At 43.3% G+C, this 16,467-nt stretch overlaps 1 protein-coding gene across 3 annotated transcripts in view; it reads left to right on the top strand.

Annotated features, from left to right (window-relative positions):
• LOC135917971 (uncharacterized) overlaps positions 1-16,467 on the top strand; it is a 67,779-nt gene that overhangs the window by 39,169 nt on the left and 12,143 nt on the right. Inside the window, exons 9-10 of one of the 3 annotated variants that reach the window (XM_070526242.1) lie at positions 140-168; positions 920-997. In XM_070526242.1, the coding sequence (XP_070382343.1) occupies positions 140-168; positions 920-989 (99 nt within the window). In that variant the 3' untranslated portion in view covers positions 990-997. Of the gene's footprint in view, positions 1-139; positions 268-919; positions 998-16,467 lie in introns of all 3 variants that reach the window. The other 2 variants (XM_065451616.2, XM_070526243.1) reach the window with 2 other exon arrangements.

Genomic DNA, 16,467 nt, shown 5'->3' on the forward strand with positions numbered 1-16,467 from the left:
GTGGCCGCTACAGTCCAAAAATGTTCATTTATGAGCAAACGATCGCATTGTCGTGCTGTTTCGTGCGCGCTGCTTCAATGGCTACATTTCCCAGTTCCATGTGATTTATCAACGTGGTATTTCTATGCCCGCACTGCAGATCTGGTGGCCAGCTGATCTAGCGACCTGGTAACTCGGTACCCTTCCCTTCGGACCAGGTGGTCAACTGTTTAGCAGCCTGTCGTCTGGATATCCGCCTTGCGCATCTGATGGCCAGCTGACCTACCGGTGTGGAACCTCTATGTCCACCCTGTTCACCTGGTGGCAAGTTGTTCTAGCAGCGTGGTGTCATGATGGCCATGTTGCGGATCTGGTGCCCAGCTGTTATAGAGGGCTGCTTTGATCACCGCCCTGTGGATCTGTTGGCCAGCTGATCTAGCGGCCTATAGTATCTGGCTGCCCACCCTGCTGACCGGGTGGCCAGCGATCCTAGCTGCGTGATGTCACGCACCCTGTAGACCTGGTGGCCAGATGTTTATTGTGGTCTCGTAGGCTGCCGATCAAAAGATCACGCATGCGTTGAGGAATCGCAGGTAGCAAAAGTTTTTTGTCACAATTTCTCTATCAAAATGGCAAGTTTGGCGGATTTAACATGTGCAACTTCATCGTCTGTGTTCCTTCTTTTCGCACTGTTTGATTTGTGCCATTATTTTGCGTTGAGAGATTGTCCTTGCTGCAATAACGAGCGATGTAGCATGAATCGATATCGCTGGTTTATTTCGGCTTGGCTGCCATTTTACCATTAACCGTGCATGTGGGGGCGTGAAAGAGTGCTCACACGCTGTCGTCTATAGTTTTAGCCTTTAACGGGCGAACGCAACTTACGCCGCTTTTTTTGAATACCACGGATTCGATTAATCAATGTTCTCTGTTCTTTTAGTAGGACATCCCCGTGGCTCTTGGTTCAAGAAACGAGGGGACGGACAGCCTGCCCAAATTCCGCTTCCTAGCAGACTAGGTAAGCACAATCCTTGCGAATGTTTTCAATTTCAATTCAATTTCAATTTCAATTTTGGCGTAGCAGCCACGCGAATTGTCATCCGCTACTGTTTGGTGTAAGCGCCTCCTCTTTCGTGCTCGTGAAGCTGGCGTATATCTATGATTAGACAAATGTACTACAGCTGCTTGTACGATGTGCAGCAAACACCTGAATTTGATGTCGTGCAGTTGAAAGAAACAGCCTCTTATTTCCTTATTCCCAAACGAAATTTAAAACTCGCTGGTATACTATTCAAGACATAGTGCAGGGCTTGCATTTGCTGACGTTTCGGCTCAAATTTAGTCGTTTCTGTCGTGGCAGCTTAAGTGGAGATTAATGCTCGTCCGACGCGCACGTTATAATTAAATTGAAGTGAGGTTTTTTTAAATAAATGCTTATAGCTAATGGCGATGCGCACAGTTGTTCGATTTCATCGTATGCAATTATAAATCCATGCAATGGCTATGCACAAACTTCTCATTGTTCATTTTTTTTTATTATTTTGCATTAGATCGTTCAGAATAATTCCGAAATGCAAACACCAAATCAGACGGATCCACAGGCTTAGACGTCTGTGTAGCAATTTGACAATGACGAAGGCGATGTGTGGTTCTTGTCTAGGGAAGAATGCTGATGACAGGCGGGTGGACAGAGAAGTAGGATGCATTTATAATCAGGTATATTTGGGGTATATTCGGGGAATTTCTAATCGTAACAAAGCGCGGTTCGGCAGCTATGCGCAGGCATTCATTGAGGGCCATGTACCTTCTGGTGTGTTGGATACGTGCTTAAGTCCGTCATTGTCTTAGAAGAACGACCTTATCATTATGGGAAAACATTTCTTCAGAGTTGGTCAACGCATCTTGTTATTTGAGAAAAAATGGCGTTGCCCTTGCCAATGCCACATTATTAGCGAGACCGTTCGTTCTTTTTACCGGTAGCATGTTTTTGTTTTGTGCATGGATGATCCTTGAAAGTGTTGTTTGTCTGCAACATCTACCTTCGCTTATGTGTTCACTTCTGTTTCGAGCTATCGCGAACTCCGTTTTGACTTCTATTGTCCCGTCAATGTTCATTGTGGAAACCAGTTGTTTTGTTACACGTTAACCTATAACCATACTAATAATAATCAACGATACCAACATTCTAAGGACTACAATATTACGAGAGAACGACGATGACGTGACGATGAGTGCGTGATCGATGGCGTGGCGGCTTACGCGCTGTGGCCGCAGAAGGTTACAACTCTAAACACGCACTGCACTTGCGTCGCCATTGACGGTTATGCTTAAGCAGTATCGGCGGCGAAGGCATCAGCGCAGGCTGTAGAATGTTTATGGCTGAAAACTTCCAAGCGAATAGCTTTTTTTTTTTGCCTGTTTCGGCCGTTTTCTTGGTTGGTCGGTGGGCAACTTTCGGGGGTCGAATTCGGCAAGGAAACCCCCCTTCGTTTGTTTGTTAGTTAGTTCTTGGTTAATTCGTTCTTCGGTTTGTTCGTTCGCTCGTTCAGTCGTTTAATACTGGGCTCTTCCAATGGTTCGTTCAGTCAAAGGTTGGTGCGTTCCTCCATCCGCAATCTAGTTCGTAATGTAGTTCGTTGGTTTGTTCGTTCTTATGGCGATCATCGTGAGTGGTAACTGCAAATCTTTTTTTCCTGAGACAGCACTTAAGTAGTCATGCCACCGACATCATTGTATAGTCTTCATATTACTGCCGTAATCTCGCAAAGTAATGCTGGTGACCACCTCTGTTCTGCCTAATCAGGAATACGTATATTGCCACATAAAATTTTAACATGCAATATATGCACAGAAGTAGGCCTGAAGCACATAGACATGCTAATGAATTGATTCTTTCATTGAGTTGATTATCTTCGAATTATCCTGTCGGCATGTTCGACCTAGTGTAGCGACTGTGACACCACAAGTACATAACTCCTAAATGCATATAAACATGTGTCACGCTTCTCTGTACGTACACGTGTCATCGCCATTCTTGCGTCGACAAGCATAAGTGGCCTTCGTCCTCTGTGTCCGCCTTATTTAGCGCTTGAATTTCGCCATAAGCTGCGGACGGTGTATCGTATGGTATGGTACGAATAAATATTCTATGAGATAGAAGCTTTATCTTTGCAGCGGATAAACAAACGTTTTATGGGCTTCACACTCAACAGTGTGAAAGTGAACCCTTTTGTAAGCGTTGTCGTTAGTACACATCGTCGTTAGCCTTTGATTGCACCCTTCACTTAAGCTTCACTTCGCGTAAGTTCACTGACATTTTGCACTCCATTACGTGTCACATGGCGTGTTGGTTCTTTGTCCACCAATTATGTATATGCTGCACCGTTTCGAACGAACTCATAAGCCGATAGGCAGCGCTACCATTTAATCTATGCTCTTCGCCTTGCTACTCCAGAAGCCACGTAATCCTGCACAATTCTTTACTCCTTGTCCTTACAATGTAGTTGCACTTGCCTTCCCGCAAATATAAACCATGCTGATGAAAATATTTACGACTTGGGCTCGTTGGTAATATTACACAAACACATTCATAGTGCATAAATGGACTAACAGAAGCCAAGCCTGCAAGCATAGTGCGATCTTCTAATAAAATAAATCAAAAACAAGAAAATATAATGCTCTGTCAACCATGCCAGGTCACCATCATTTCTTGCGATATCACAAAGAATGCATGCTCACATAATGGAAAAACCAATCGGCAGGTCTACAATGTAATGCCCCCCTGGGGTGTCTGTCCTTAAGGGAAAATAAATGATATCTCCTTCCTCTTCGAGTATTTGTCGCCTAATTTTGTTGGGGATTGTCCTAAATGACCGCGTCGGTTCCCCTGGTTACGCATTGCACCTCATTGCATCTATCAAAGAAGGTGACCGTAAAACAGTTAAGAAATGAAAATGAAGCGAACCCCAAGATGAAACACAAAGCATTCGTCATCATCCCTGTCAGCCTATCTATATCCACTCCCAGCAATTTCCAATAACCCTTGCCTTGCACTCGCTGATTCCATCTAGTGCATGCCAGTTTACACCGCTTAATTCCTGCCTTAATTACACCGTCTTACACCTGCCTTACACCGCTTAATTCCTTAATTAAGCGGTGTGACAATATTGTCACACCGCTTAATTTCCTGCCGTCCTCCACTGCACCTAAGATTTAAGTCTCTTTTAAAGCACCGGTTATCTGCCCTACACATTACGTGGCCAACCCCTCTTCATTTTTTCCTCTTCAAGCCAAATAAAACATCGGCTACCTCTGAAACCTTACAAACCACATCGCTGTCTTGCTGCCTCTGAATGTTATATCTGACATTTCTCTTCTCAATATTTCTTTATAATCTTGAACTCTCAGGGCCTTATATTACTGCCCGCAGAATTCAGTGATTGCACCAATTTCAAAGATAGCTGTAAGCTGCCGATCATGTTTTAAGATGCACGCCGTATGCGATCCAACCAATTTTATTTTCCTGTGTATTTCCTTGCCTTGATCAGGATAATCTTTGAATAATTTGCCTTGAAATTTGTTGTTATAGAAGCTCATTAGCAATCGCGAATACTGTTCTGATGCAAGGCCAACGAACATTATTTTAGTCTTATGCCTACTAATCTTCTATTTTATTATTTAATTCCATTGGCTTAGTCACACCATAGCAGTCATACCTTACTTTTAACACAAATTCTTATAATAGAGAAAAAAGATTTACACACGTGAGAACGTCGGCGTCAAAAAGCTGGAAGTTTATAAACAATGGTTCATCCTTGTAGCAAAGCTTATCACATGCACCGCGGACCTTAGGTGGAATGGGTTGAAGGTGAGATTTCTGTCATTCGACAATCAGTAGGCAGACATTATCTAGGGAAAACTGCATGGCGTGTTAACCAAAGGTCGAACGAGAAACGCCAAACGTCGGGAGAACGTGCTGGTGGCGTACAACATCCAGGCACACGGTTATCGTCGAAAACTTAAGGAAGCTCAAACCTTGCAGATTGACAATACCACCACCCGCACCACCCAACAGGACCGGCAGCAGGAACTCCTTTATACGCAAGGTCACAACAGGTGTCTGACTACCTATGCAGTAGATATATCTCCAGGGCACAAGTCACTCCCCACAGTAATTACATCGGTAATCCCAACGCTACACTTGACGCCGATTTCAGTATATCTGAAATGCATGCTGCTCTTCGCAAGCTTAACGGTCGTTTTGCTCCAGGCCCAGACAGAGTCACTAACAAAAGCCTTTGCAATCTAGATGACGAGTCCCTGTCCCATATGACTGACTACAACTACGTTTTCTGGCGCAATGGCACCCTCCCAGCTGCCTGGAAGACTTCCAATGTTATCCTAATCCGAAATCCTGACAAACCATGTAGCCTTAACAACCTAAGGCCGATCTACCTCACTTCATGTGTAGGCAAGGTGATGGAACACGCCTTCTTAGCACGCATCAACACTCACCTCGAAGACAACCTTATCTATCCCCCCACCATCATTGGATTTCGCCCTCACCTTTCTACTCAAGACGCTATGTTGCAGCTCAAACATCAAGTACTAAATGACCGTTCTCGTAACACGAAATCCATCCTCGGACTCGACCTCACTCAAGCCTTAGGCAGCATTTCCAATGAATCTATCCTTTACCAGGTCTCCCGCCGCCACCTGGGAGAGCGAGCCTGCGATTACATTCGTAACTTCCTCTGCAATCGCACGGCCATCCTCTCGGCCCAGGATTTACGATCAGGCGAGCTTCCCCTTGGCAGCAAAGGTGCCCTGCAAGGTTCAGGTATCTCTCCCATGCTCCTTAACTTAGTCCTGACTGGCCTTTCCCAGCAACTACAACGAGTCGACAATATCAACCATACCATCTACGCCGACGACATCATGATCTGCGCGTACGGAGGCAGTGATGGTCAAGGGGAGTCAGCCCTCCAAACGGCGATTGCCTATCCCCAAGAAACCGGACTGCGCTTTTCGCTGGCTAAATCGGAGCCGCTTCTCTAGAAGCCCGTTCAGCGGGGACGACCTTCCAAACACCAATCTGATCACCGACCTTGTGACGACATCACCCTACGCCTTCAAGATGGCAATTCTATCCCACACGTCCCTAGTATCTGGGTCCTAGGTTTCACCATCTCTACCAACGGCTCCAACGCCTTGGCTTTGCACAATATCTGTGCCCAATCTTAAAACAGTCTACGCTTTTTAAACATATCTCCAAACGACGAGGGTGGAGATACAATCGATCCCGACTGACATCCGTAGCTGAATCTCCACAGACCCTATCCCTAGAAACATGCACCCTGAATATAACAGGGCCCTGCGCCAAGCGCGGGCCGGAGCCATCATAAAATCCCTTGCTCACGTACCTGGCGTCACATTTCTGAGCTGTTAGGAAAAGCGATAGAACACATTGGCGCTAATATTCTAAAGGGCTAATGCGTTCTGCTTCTAACGGAGAAACTAGTTTGCGCGAATTCATTTATTCATCGCCTAAATGTCTGAAAAAGGGGTTTGATTGTGGGAATGATCTATGCGTTGATTCGGCGCTGTTAGGGAAAGTTATAAAGAGGTGGCGTTATTATTCTAAAGGGCTAGGGGCTTCTCCTTTTTACGTGACAAATTATTTGTGGAAATTCGTTTTTTAGTCGAGTAAATAATTTTTTCAGAAAGTGACTTTCAGATGGGATTGATCTATGCGTTGAATCTGAGCTGTTAGGAATGATCTATGCGTTGAAGCTGAGCTGTTAGGAAAAGCGATAGAACACATTGGCGCTAATATTCTAAAGGGCTAACGCGTTCTGCTTCTAACGGGGAAACTAATTTGCGCAAATTCGTTAATTCATCGCTTAAATAATTGTCTGAAGAAGGGGACTTCAGGGTGAGAATGATCGATACGTTGACTCGGTGCTGTTAGCGCAAGTGAGAAAGAGGTGGAGTTAATATTCTAAAGGGCTAGGGGCTTCTCCTTTTTACGTGACAAATTATTTGTGGAAATTCATTTGTTAGTCGAGTAAATAATTTTTTCAGAAAGTTACTTTCAGGTGGGATTGATCTATGCGTTGAATCTGAGCTGTTAGGAATGATCTATGCGTTGAAGCTGAGCTGTTAGGAATAGCGATAGAACACATTGGAGCTAATATTCTAAAGGGCTAACGCGTTCTGCTTCTAACGGGGAAACTAATTTGCGCTAATTCATTTATTCATCGCTTACATAATTGTCTGAAAAAGTGGACTTGAGGGTGAGAATGATCTATGCGTTAATTCGGTGCTGTTAGCGAAAGTGATAAAGAGGTGGCGTAAATATTCTAAAGGGCTAGAGGCTTCTCCTTTTTTACGTGGCAAATTATTTGTGGAAATTCGTTTGTTAGTCGAGTAAATAATTGTATCAGAAAGTGACTTTTAGGTGGGATTGATCTATGCGTTGAATCTGAGCTGTTAGGAAAAGCGATAGAACACAGTGGCGCTAATATTCTAAAGGACTAAAGCGTTCTGCTTCTAACGCGGAAACTAATTTGCGCAAATTCGTTTATTCATCGCTTGCATATCTGTCTGAAAAGGGGGCCTTGAGGGTGAGAATGATCGATACGCTGATTCGGTGCTGTTAGCGAAACTGATAAAGAGGTGGCGTTTATATTCTAAATGGCTAGAGGCTTTTCCTTTTTACGTGGCAAATTATTGGTGGAAATTAGTTTGTTAGTAGAGTATATAATTTTCTCAGAAAGTGACTTTCAGGTGGAATTGATCTGTGTTGAATCTGAGCTGTTAGGAAAAGCGATAGAACACAGTGGCGCTAATATTCTAAAGGACTAAAGCGTTCTGCTTCTAACGGGGAAACTAATTTGCGCCAATTCGTTTATTCATCGCTTGAATATTTGTCTGAAAAAGGGGCCTTGAGGGTGAGAATGATCGATACGTTGACTCGGTGCTGTTAGCGAAAGTGATAAAGAGGTGGCGTTAATATTCTGAAGGGCTAGAGGCTTCCCCTTTTTACGTGGCAAATTAGTTGTGCAAATTCGTTTGTTAGACGAGTAAATAATTGTATCAGAAAGTGACTTTCAGGTGGGATTGATCTGTGTTGAATCTGAGCTGTTAGGAAAAGCGATAGAACACAGTGGCGCTAATATTCTAAAGGACTAAAGCGTTCTGCTTCTAACGGGGAAACTAATTTGCGCAAATTCGTTTATTCATCGCTTGAATATTTGTCTGAAAAAGGGGCCTTGAGGGTGAGAATGATCGATACGTTGACTCGGTGCTGTTAGCGAAAGTGATAAAGAGGTGGCGGTAATATTCTCAAGGGCTAGAGGCTTCTCCTTTTTACGAGGCAAAATATTTGTGGAAATTCGTTTGTTATTCGAGTAAATAATTTTTTCAGAAAGTGACTTTCGGGTGGGATTGATCTATGCGTTGAATCTGAGCTGTTAGGAAAAGCGATAGAACACAGTGGCGCTAATATTCTAAAGGACTAAAGCGTTCTGCTTCTAACGGGGAAACTAATTTGCGCAAATTCGTTTATTCATCGCTTGAATATTTGTCTGAAAAAGGGGCCTTGAGGGTGAGAATGATCGATACGTTGACTCGGTGCTGTTAGCGAAAGTGATAAAGAGGTGGCGGTAATATTCTCAAGGGCTAGAGGCTTCTCCTTTTTACGAGGCAAAATATTTGTGGAAATTCGTTTGTTATTCGAGTAAATAATTTTTTCAGAAAGTGACTTTCGGGTGGGATTGATCTATGCGTTGAATCTGAGCTGTTAGGAAAAGCGATAGAACACAGTGGCGCTAAGATTCCAAAGGGCTAACGCGTTCTGCTTCTAACGGGGAAACTAATTTGCGCAAATTTGTTTATTCATCGCCTAAATAATTCTCTGAAAAAGGGAACTTCAGGGTGAGAATGATCGATACGTTGACTCGGTGCTGTTAGCGAAAGTGATAAAGAGGTGGCGTTAATATTCTAATGGGCTAGGGGGCTTCTCCTTTTTACGTGACAAATTATTTGTGCAAATTCATTTGTTAGTCGAGTAAATAATTTTATGCGAAGCATATTACGAGGGCTCAACCCAGCTCCTCAGGCGCGGCGGTGACCATGAAATCACGTGACACCGTGACGTCACGACAGAGGAGAAGTGGCTTTGGCTCAACTCTTGCAAGACGGGCTGGGTGGGAATCGAACCAGGGTCTCCGGAGTGTGGGACGGAGACGCTACCACTGAGCCACGAGTACAACGCTTCAAAGCGGTACAAAAGCGCCTCTAGTGAATGCGGTGTTGCCTTAGAAACGCGCTGTTTCTAAGGCGTGCGTCTCTTGCTCAGGCGCACATTTCGTTGCCGCGCCGAACGCTGCTTTGCTCGACGCTCACCGCGTCCAATGCGGGGCGCGTAGTCGCTGCCCTGTAGCCCATTGTCTTACACCCCTTGGCGGGTCGACGGGAACGCTGTCGCGTTCCACTCTTGAAGGCGAAGCAGTAATGCATGAGTTGTTTCTTCGTCTAGCCGAACCAAATATAGCCAAGCAACAGCAGTTCACCAGGCTAAACAGTGGTTCAACAACTAAAATAAAGGCTAGTATGCTTCGCATCCTGGGCTTAACCTTACCTAAGCCACAGCCATTTTTTTTCAAAACGTGACTTTCAGGTGGGATTGATCTATGCGTTGAATCTGAGCTGTTAGGAATGATCTATGCGTTGAAGCTGAGCTGTTAGGAATAGCGATAAAACACATTGGCGGTAATATTCTAAAGGGCTAACGCGTTCTGCTACTAACGGGGAAACTAATTTGCGCAAATTCGTTTATTCATCGCCTAAATAATTGTCTGAAGAAGGGGACTTCAGGGTGAGAATGATCGATACGTTGACTCGGTGCTGTTAGCGCAAGTGAGAAAGAGCTTGCGGTAATATTCTAAAGGGCTAGAGGCTTCTCCTTTTTACGTGGCAAATTATTGGTGGAAATTCGTTTGTTAGTCGAGTAAATAATTGTCTCAGAAAGTGACTTTCCGGTGGGATTGATCTATGCGTTGAATCTGAGCTGTTAGGAAAAGTGATAGAACACAGTGGCGCTAGTATTCTAAAGGGCTAACGCGTTCTGCTTCTAACGGGGAAACTAATTTGCGCAAATTCGTTTATTCATCGCTTGAATATTTGTCTGAAAAAGGGGCCTTGAGGGTGAAAATGATCGATACGTTGATTCGGTGCAGTTAGCGAAAGTGATAAAGAGGTGGCGTTATTATTCTGAAGGGCTAGAGGCTTCTCCTTTTTGCGTGGCAAATTAGTTGTGCAAATTCGTTTGTTAGTCGAGTAAATAATTGTATCAGAAAGGGACTTTCAGGTGGGATTTATCTGTGTTGAATCTGAGCTGTTAGGAAAAGCGATAGAACACAGTGGCGCTAATATTCTAAAGGACTAAAGCGTTCTGCTTCTAACGGGGAAACTAATTTGCGCAAATTTGTTTATTCATCGCTTAAATACTTGTCTGAAAAATTGGCCTTGAGGGTGAGAATGATCGATACGTTGATTCGGTGCTGTTAGCGAAAGTGATAAAGAGGTGGCGTTAATATTCTAAAGGGCTAGAGGCTTCTCCTTTTTACGTGGCAAATTATTTGTGGAAATTCATTTGTTAGTCGAGTAAATAATTGTATCAGAAAGTGACTTTCAGGTAGGATTGATCTATGTGTTGAATCTGAGCTGTTAGGAAAAGCGATAAAACACAGTGGCGCTAATATTCTAAAGGACTAAAGCGTTCTGCTTCTAACGGGGAAACTAATTTGCGCAAATTCGTTTATTCATCGCTTGAATATTTGTCTGAAAAAGGGGCCTTGAGGATGAGAATGATCGATACGTTGATTCGGTGCTGTTAGCGAAAGTGATAAAGAGGTGGCGTTAATATTCTAAAGGGCTAGAGGCTTCTCCTTTTTACGTGGCAAATTAGTTGTGCAAATTCGTTTGTTTGTCGAGTAAATAATTTTCTCAGAAAGTGACTTTCGGGTGGGTTTGATATATGCGTTGAATCTGAGCTGTTAGGAAAAGCGATAGAACACAGTGGCGCTAATATTCTAAAGGGCTAACGCGTTCTTCTTCTAACGAGGAAACTAACTTGCTCTAATTCATTTATTGATCGCTTACATAATTGTCTGAAAAAGTGGACTTGAGGGTGAGAATGATCTATGCGTTAATTCGGTGCTGTTAGCGAAAGTGATAAAGAGGTCGCATTAATATTCTAAAGGGCTAGAGGCTTCTCCTTTGTACGTGACAAATTATTTGGGGAAATTCGTTTGTTAGTCCAGTAAATAATTGTGTCAGAAAGTGACTTTCAGTTGGGATTGATCTATGCGTTGAATCTCAGCTCTTAGGAAAAGCGATAGAACACAGTGGCGCTAATATTCTAAAGGGCTAACGCGTTCTGCTTCTTACGAGGAAACTAATCTGCGCAAATTCGTTTATTCATCGCTTAAATAATTGTCTGAAAAAAGGGAGTTGAGGGTGAGAATGATCTATGCGTTGATTCGGTGCTGTTAGCGAAAGTGATAAAGAGGTCGCGTTAATATTCGAAAGGGCTAGAGGCTTCTCCTTTATACGTGACAAATTATTTGTGGAAATTCGTTTGTTAGTCGAGTAAATAATTGTCTCAGAAAGTCACTTTCAGATGGGATTGATATATGCGGTGAATCTGAGCTGTTAGGAAAAGCGATAGAACAGAGTGGCGCTAATATTCCAAAGGGCTAACGCGTTCTGCTCCTAACGGGGAAACTAATCTGCGCAAATTCGTTTATTCATCGCTCAAATATTTGTCTGAAAGAGGGGACTTGAGGGTGACAATGATCTATGCGTTGATTTGGTGCTGTTAGGATAAGTGATAGAGGTCGCGTTAATATTCTAAAGGGCTAGAGGCTTCTCCTTTTTACGTGACAAATTATTTGTGGAAATTCGTTTGTTAGTCGAGTCAATAATTGTCACAGAAAGTGACTTTCAGGTGGGATTGATCTATGCATTGAATCTGAGCTGTTCGGAATGATCTATGCGTTGAACCTGAGCTGTTAGGAAAAGCGTTAGAACACAGTGGCGATAATATTCTAAAGGGCTAATGCGTTCTGCTCCTAACGGGGAAACTAATTTGCGCAAATTCGTTTATTCATCGCTTAAATAATTTTCTGAAAAAGGGGACTTGAGGGTGAGAATGATCGATACGTTGATTCGGTGCTCTTAGCGAAAGTGATAAGGAGGTCGCGTTAATATTCTAAAGGGCTAGAGGCTTCTCCTTTTTACGTGGCAAATTATTTGTGGAAATTCGTTTGTTAGTCGAGTAAATAATTGTCTCAGAAAGTGACTTTAAAGTGGGATTGATCTATCCGTTGAAACTGAGCTGTTAGGAATAGCGATAGAACACATTGGTGCGAATATTCTAAAGGGCTAATATGTTCTGCTCCTAACGGGGAAACTAATTTGCGCAAATTCGTATTTCTGGTTCCTGCGCAGTGTGCCTCTGATCAGTGCGTTAGTTTTCAAAACACGTTGTCCAATCTCAGCAAGTCGTAGAGCACTAAAAGCCGACAAGGCGAAAATTGGCTTATTACGGGCCAATGTCCTCCAAAGAAAGCCAACTAGTAACCCATATTGGCAAATCCATACGAAAGTCGGTCCAATAATTCCCGCCTTGTTGAACGGCAGTGCCAATATTGTTTACTGGCTGTGTAAACTGGGCCAACATTGGATCTCTATCAGAATGGCACAGCCAATATTGTTTACTGACTGTGTAATGTGGGCCAACGTTGGATCTCTATCAGAATGGCACAGCCAATACTGGCGTCACGCTGTTAACCTTAGGCCATCATTGGGCCAGGAATCAGAATGGCACTGCCAATATTGGAACTACGCTGTTAATCTTAGGCCGTCATTGGGCCAAGAAGTGCCAATATGTTTCCAACGTTGGCCCAACCTGACGTGCCGCCTGGGGTGTCTCGCAGCAGTCACAAGACGTAGACAATGGACTTGCCACACGTCCTTGTCTGTACAAACGTTCGTGCACGTTCAAGCAACCAACCCTCAGCTTGAGTAGTTGTGCTCTAGCGCGATGAGGCAAACGCCATTGAAAATAATCCTGGTGCCAGCCAATTTAATCTGAACGCCAGCATTTTTAATCCAAGTGCCAATAATTTAATACAGGCGCCACCAAACTTAATCCCAGCGCATCCGAATTAATCGGCGTGCCCTCTCATTTAATCCTTGCGCCAGCCATGTTAATCCAAGTGCCAACACATTTTAATCCAAGTGCCAGTCAATTTAATCTTGTTGGAAATTGATTGCGAAACGAAGAATTCTTGCAGAAGAGGTCGTAACTGGCGTCATGAATGCCGCCTATTCATGATGTGACCACTCTATTGGTGTCAGCACTATAGGAGCATAGCTTCCACGCAACCAGTGTCGTCATGGCTTCGTCGAAAACACTTCCGCGTGGTGTACCGCTCGCTGATTTACTACTTTTCGAGTCGCATTTCCGATTCACTCACATCTATTCTATTCACTAGTCACTCACCCTTCTATTCTTAATTTATATTAGTGACCTTCCGTCCACCCTATCCTCTGCCAGCCACCTTTTTGCTGACTACTGTGTAATTTTCCGTGAAATACGTAACCTCAACGACATTAATACTCTCCAGACCGATCTTAATTTTGTCTCTAACTGGTATAAAACTTGGAAAATGGAATTTAATATTAACAAATGCAAGTTCATGCGTGTTTCTCTCTGCTCTAACACTCCCCGTTCTTCTTATTGTCTTAATGGCATTCCTCTTGATTCCGTCGCATCATATAAATATCTAGGCGAAAATATATCACGAAACTTAACATGGAATGCCCATACTGAATATGTTACCAATAACGCTAATCGCATGTTAGGGTATTCACGTCGCAACTTCTCTGCTGCTTCTTCGTCCTTAAAACTCCTACTTTGTAAATCACTAATAAGACTTAAACTTGAATATGCGTCATCTATATGGGACCCTGGGCATGAAAATCTTATATATTCTCTTGAACTTATACAAAATAACTCCGTTCGCTTCATTTTTTCAAATTACAACCGTACTGCAAGTATCACAGCCATGAAAACTAACCTTTCTCTCCCATCTTTAAAATCTCGTCGGAAAATAAGTCACCTGACTCTATTCCACAAGCTATATCATCACGTCACGCGACATGACGATCTTATTTCACCACCGGAATACATCTCCCATCGCACTGATCATCGGCACAAGGTTGGCATCCAAAAATGCAAAATTAAAGCTTGTTTTCAGTCTTACCTTCCCCAGACATCTGTCGAATGGAACCGCCTCCCTCCCGATATTGCAGCCATTGAGGATAATCAACGATTTCGTGATGCACTAACAACCTTTGTTTGTTTTGGAGAATGTGGAAATTATGTTCTAACAGAATGCACTGTATTGTATGTATGGTCTTTGTAACCTATATTACGCACTCCCCTCTGTAATGCCTTTGGCCCTGAGGGTATAATAAATAAATAAATAAATAAATAAATAAATAAATAAATAAATAAATAAATAAATAAATAAATAAATAAATAAATAAATAAGTGAGTCACAATCGTGACGGATATTACGCGACTTCGGTTGCGATCATGACATGCGATTTCCTTCTCTATCGTCATGCATATCGATCGACATCGTTCGCAAGGGCAAAAACTTGCTCACCATTACTCAGGCACTTGACATAATCACTTAGCGACTCATTATAGCTCATTAAGCTTGTATCTTGCATGCACTGCTATGCTTCCAACAAGCATATGAAACGAAATGGTTCTGAGAGTGGTAACAGCTTATTTTTGGGTGACATGATTAGGTCAATAGTGGCTCACGCGACGTCGCACCTCTCCTAACCTCCTGCTTACCAACATATCAAAGGAAATGGCTTTGAAAGCTTAAAAGCCTGCTCCCTGTCACTCACTCAACTGACATGATCACTATACTCACTCTCGTGACTTCACCACGGTTCTCACGCATGCACTATCCTAACGTGCCGACATGCATATGAAACGAAGTGGCTTATAAAGGGTAACCACCGACTCACAATGACCCAGTCAACGAGGTGATCACTAGGAGCTGTCGTGACGTCACTACGCTTATCGTCATCATCATCATCATCATCATCATCCTGGTTACGCCAACTGCAGGGCAAAGGCCTCTCCCATACTTCTGCAACTACACCGGTCTTGTACTAATTGTGGACATGTCGTGCCTGCAAACTTCTTAATCTCGTCCGCCCACCTAACTTTCTGCCGCCCCCTGCTACGCTTCCCTTCCCTTGGAATCCAGTCCGTAACCCTTAATGACCATCGGTTATCTTCCCTCCTCATTACATGTCCTGCCCATGCCTATTTATTTTTCTTAATTTCTACTAAGATGTCCTTAACTCGCATTTGTTCCCTCACCTGATCTGCTCTTTTTTTATCCCTTAACGTTACACCCATAATTATTTCCATAGCTCGTTGCGTCATCTTCAATTTAAGTAGAACCCTTGTCGTAAGCCTCCAGGTTTCTCCCCGTATGTGAGTACTGGTAAGACACAACTATTATACACTTTTCTTTTGAGGGATAATGGAGCCCTGCTGTTCATGATCTAAGAATGTCTGCCAAACGCACCCGAGCCCATTCTTATTGTTCTGATTATTTCAGTCTCATGATCCGAATCCGCGGTCACTACCTGCCCTAAGTAGGTGTATTCCCTTACCACTTCCAGTGCCTCGCTATCTATCATAAACTGCTGTTCTCTTCCGAGACTGTTAAACATTACTTTAGTTTTCTGCAGATTCATTCTTAGACACACCCTTCCGCTTTGCCCCTCCAGGTCAGTGAGCATGCATTGCAATTGGTCCCCTGAGTTACTAACCAAGACAATATCATCAGCGAATGGCAAGTTACTAAGGAATTCTCCATTGACTCTGATCCCCAGTTCTTCCCAATCCAGGTCTCTGAATACCTCCTGTAAACACGCTGGGAATAGCATTGGAGAGATCGTATCTCCCTGCCTGACGCCTTTCTTTATTGGGATTTTGTTGCTTTCTTTATTGAGGACTGCGGTGGCTGAGGAGCCGCTATAGATATCTTTCAGTATATTTACATACGGCTCGTCTACACCCTGATTCCGCAATGCCTCCATGACTGCTGATGTTTCAACAGAATCAAACGCTTTTTCATAATCAATGAAAGCTATATATAAGGGTTGGTTATATTCTGCACATTGCTCAATCACCTGATTGATAGTGTGAATATGGTCTATTGTTGAGTAGTCTTTACGGGACCCTGCCTGGTCCTTTGCTTGACAGAAGTCTAAGGTGTTTCTGATTCTATCTGCGATTACCTTAGCAAATAGTTTGTAGGCAACGGACAGTAAGCTGATCGGTGTATAATATTCCAAGTCTTTGGCGTCCCCTTTCTT

This window comes from Dermacentor albipictus, chromosome 9 (genome assembly GCF_038994185.2).
Source record: "Dermacentor albipictus isolate Rhodes 1998 colony chromosome 9, USDA_Dalb.pri_finalv2, whole genome shotgun sequence".
NCBI classification, from domain to species: domain Eukaryota; kingdom Metazoa; phylum Arthropoda; class Arachnida; order Ixodida; family Ixodidae; genus Dermacentor; species Dermacentor albipictus.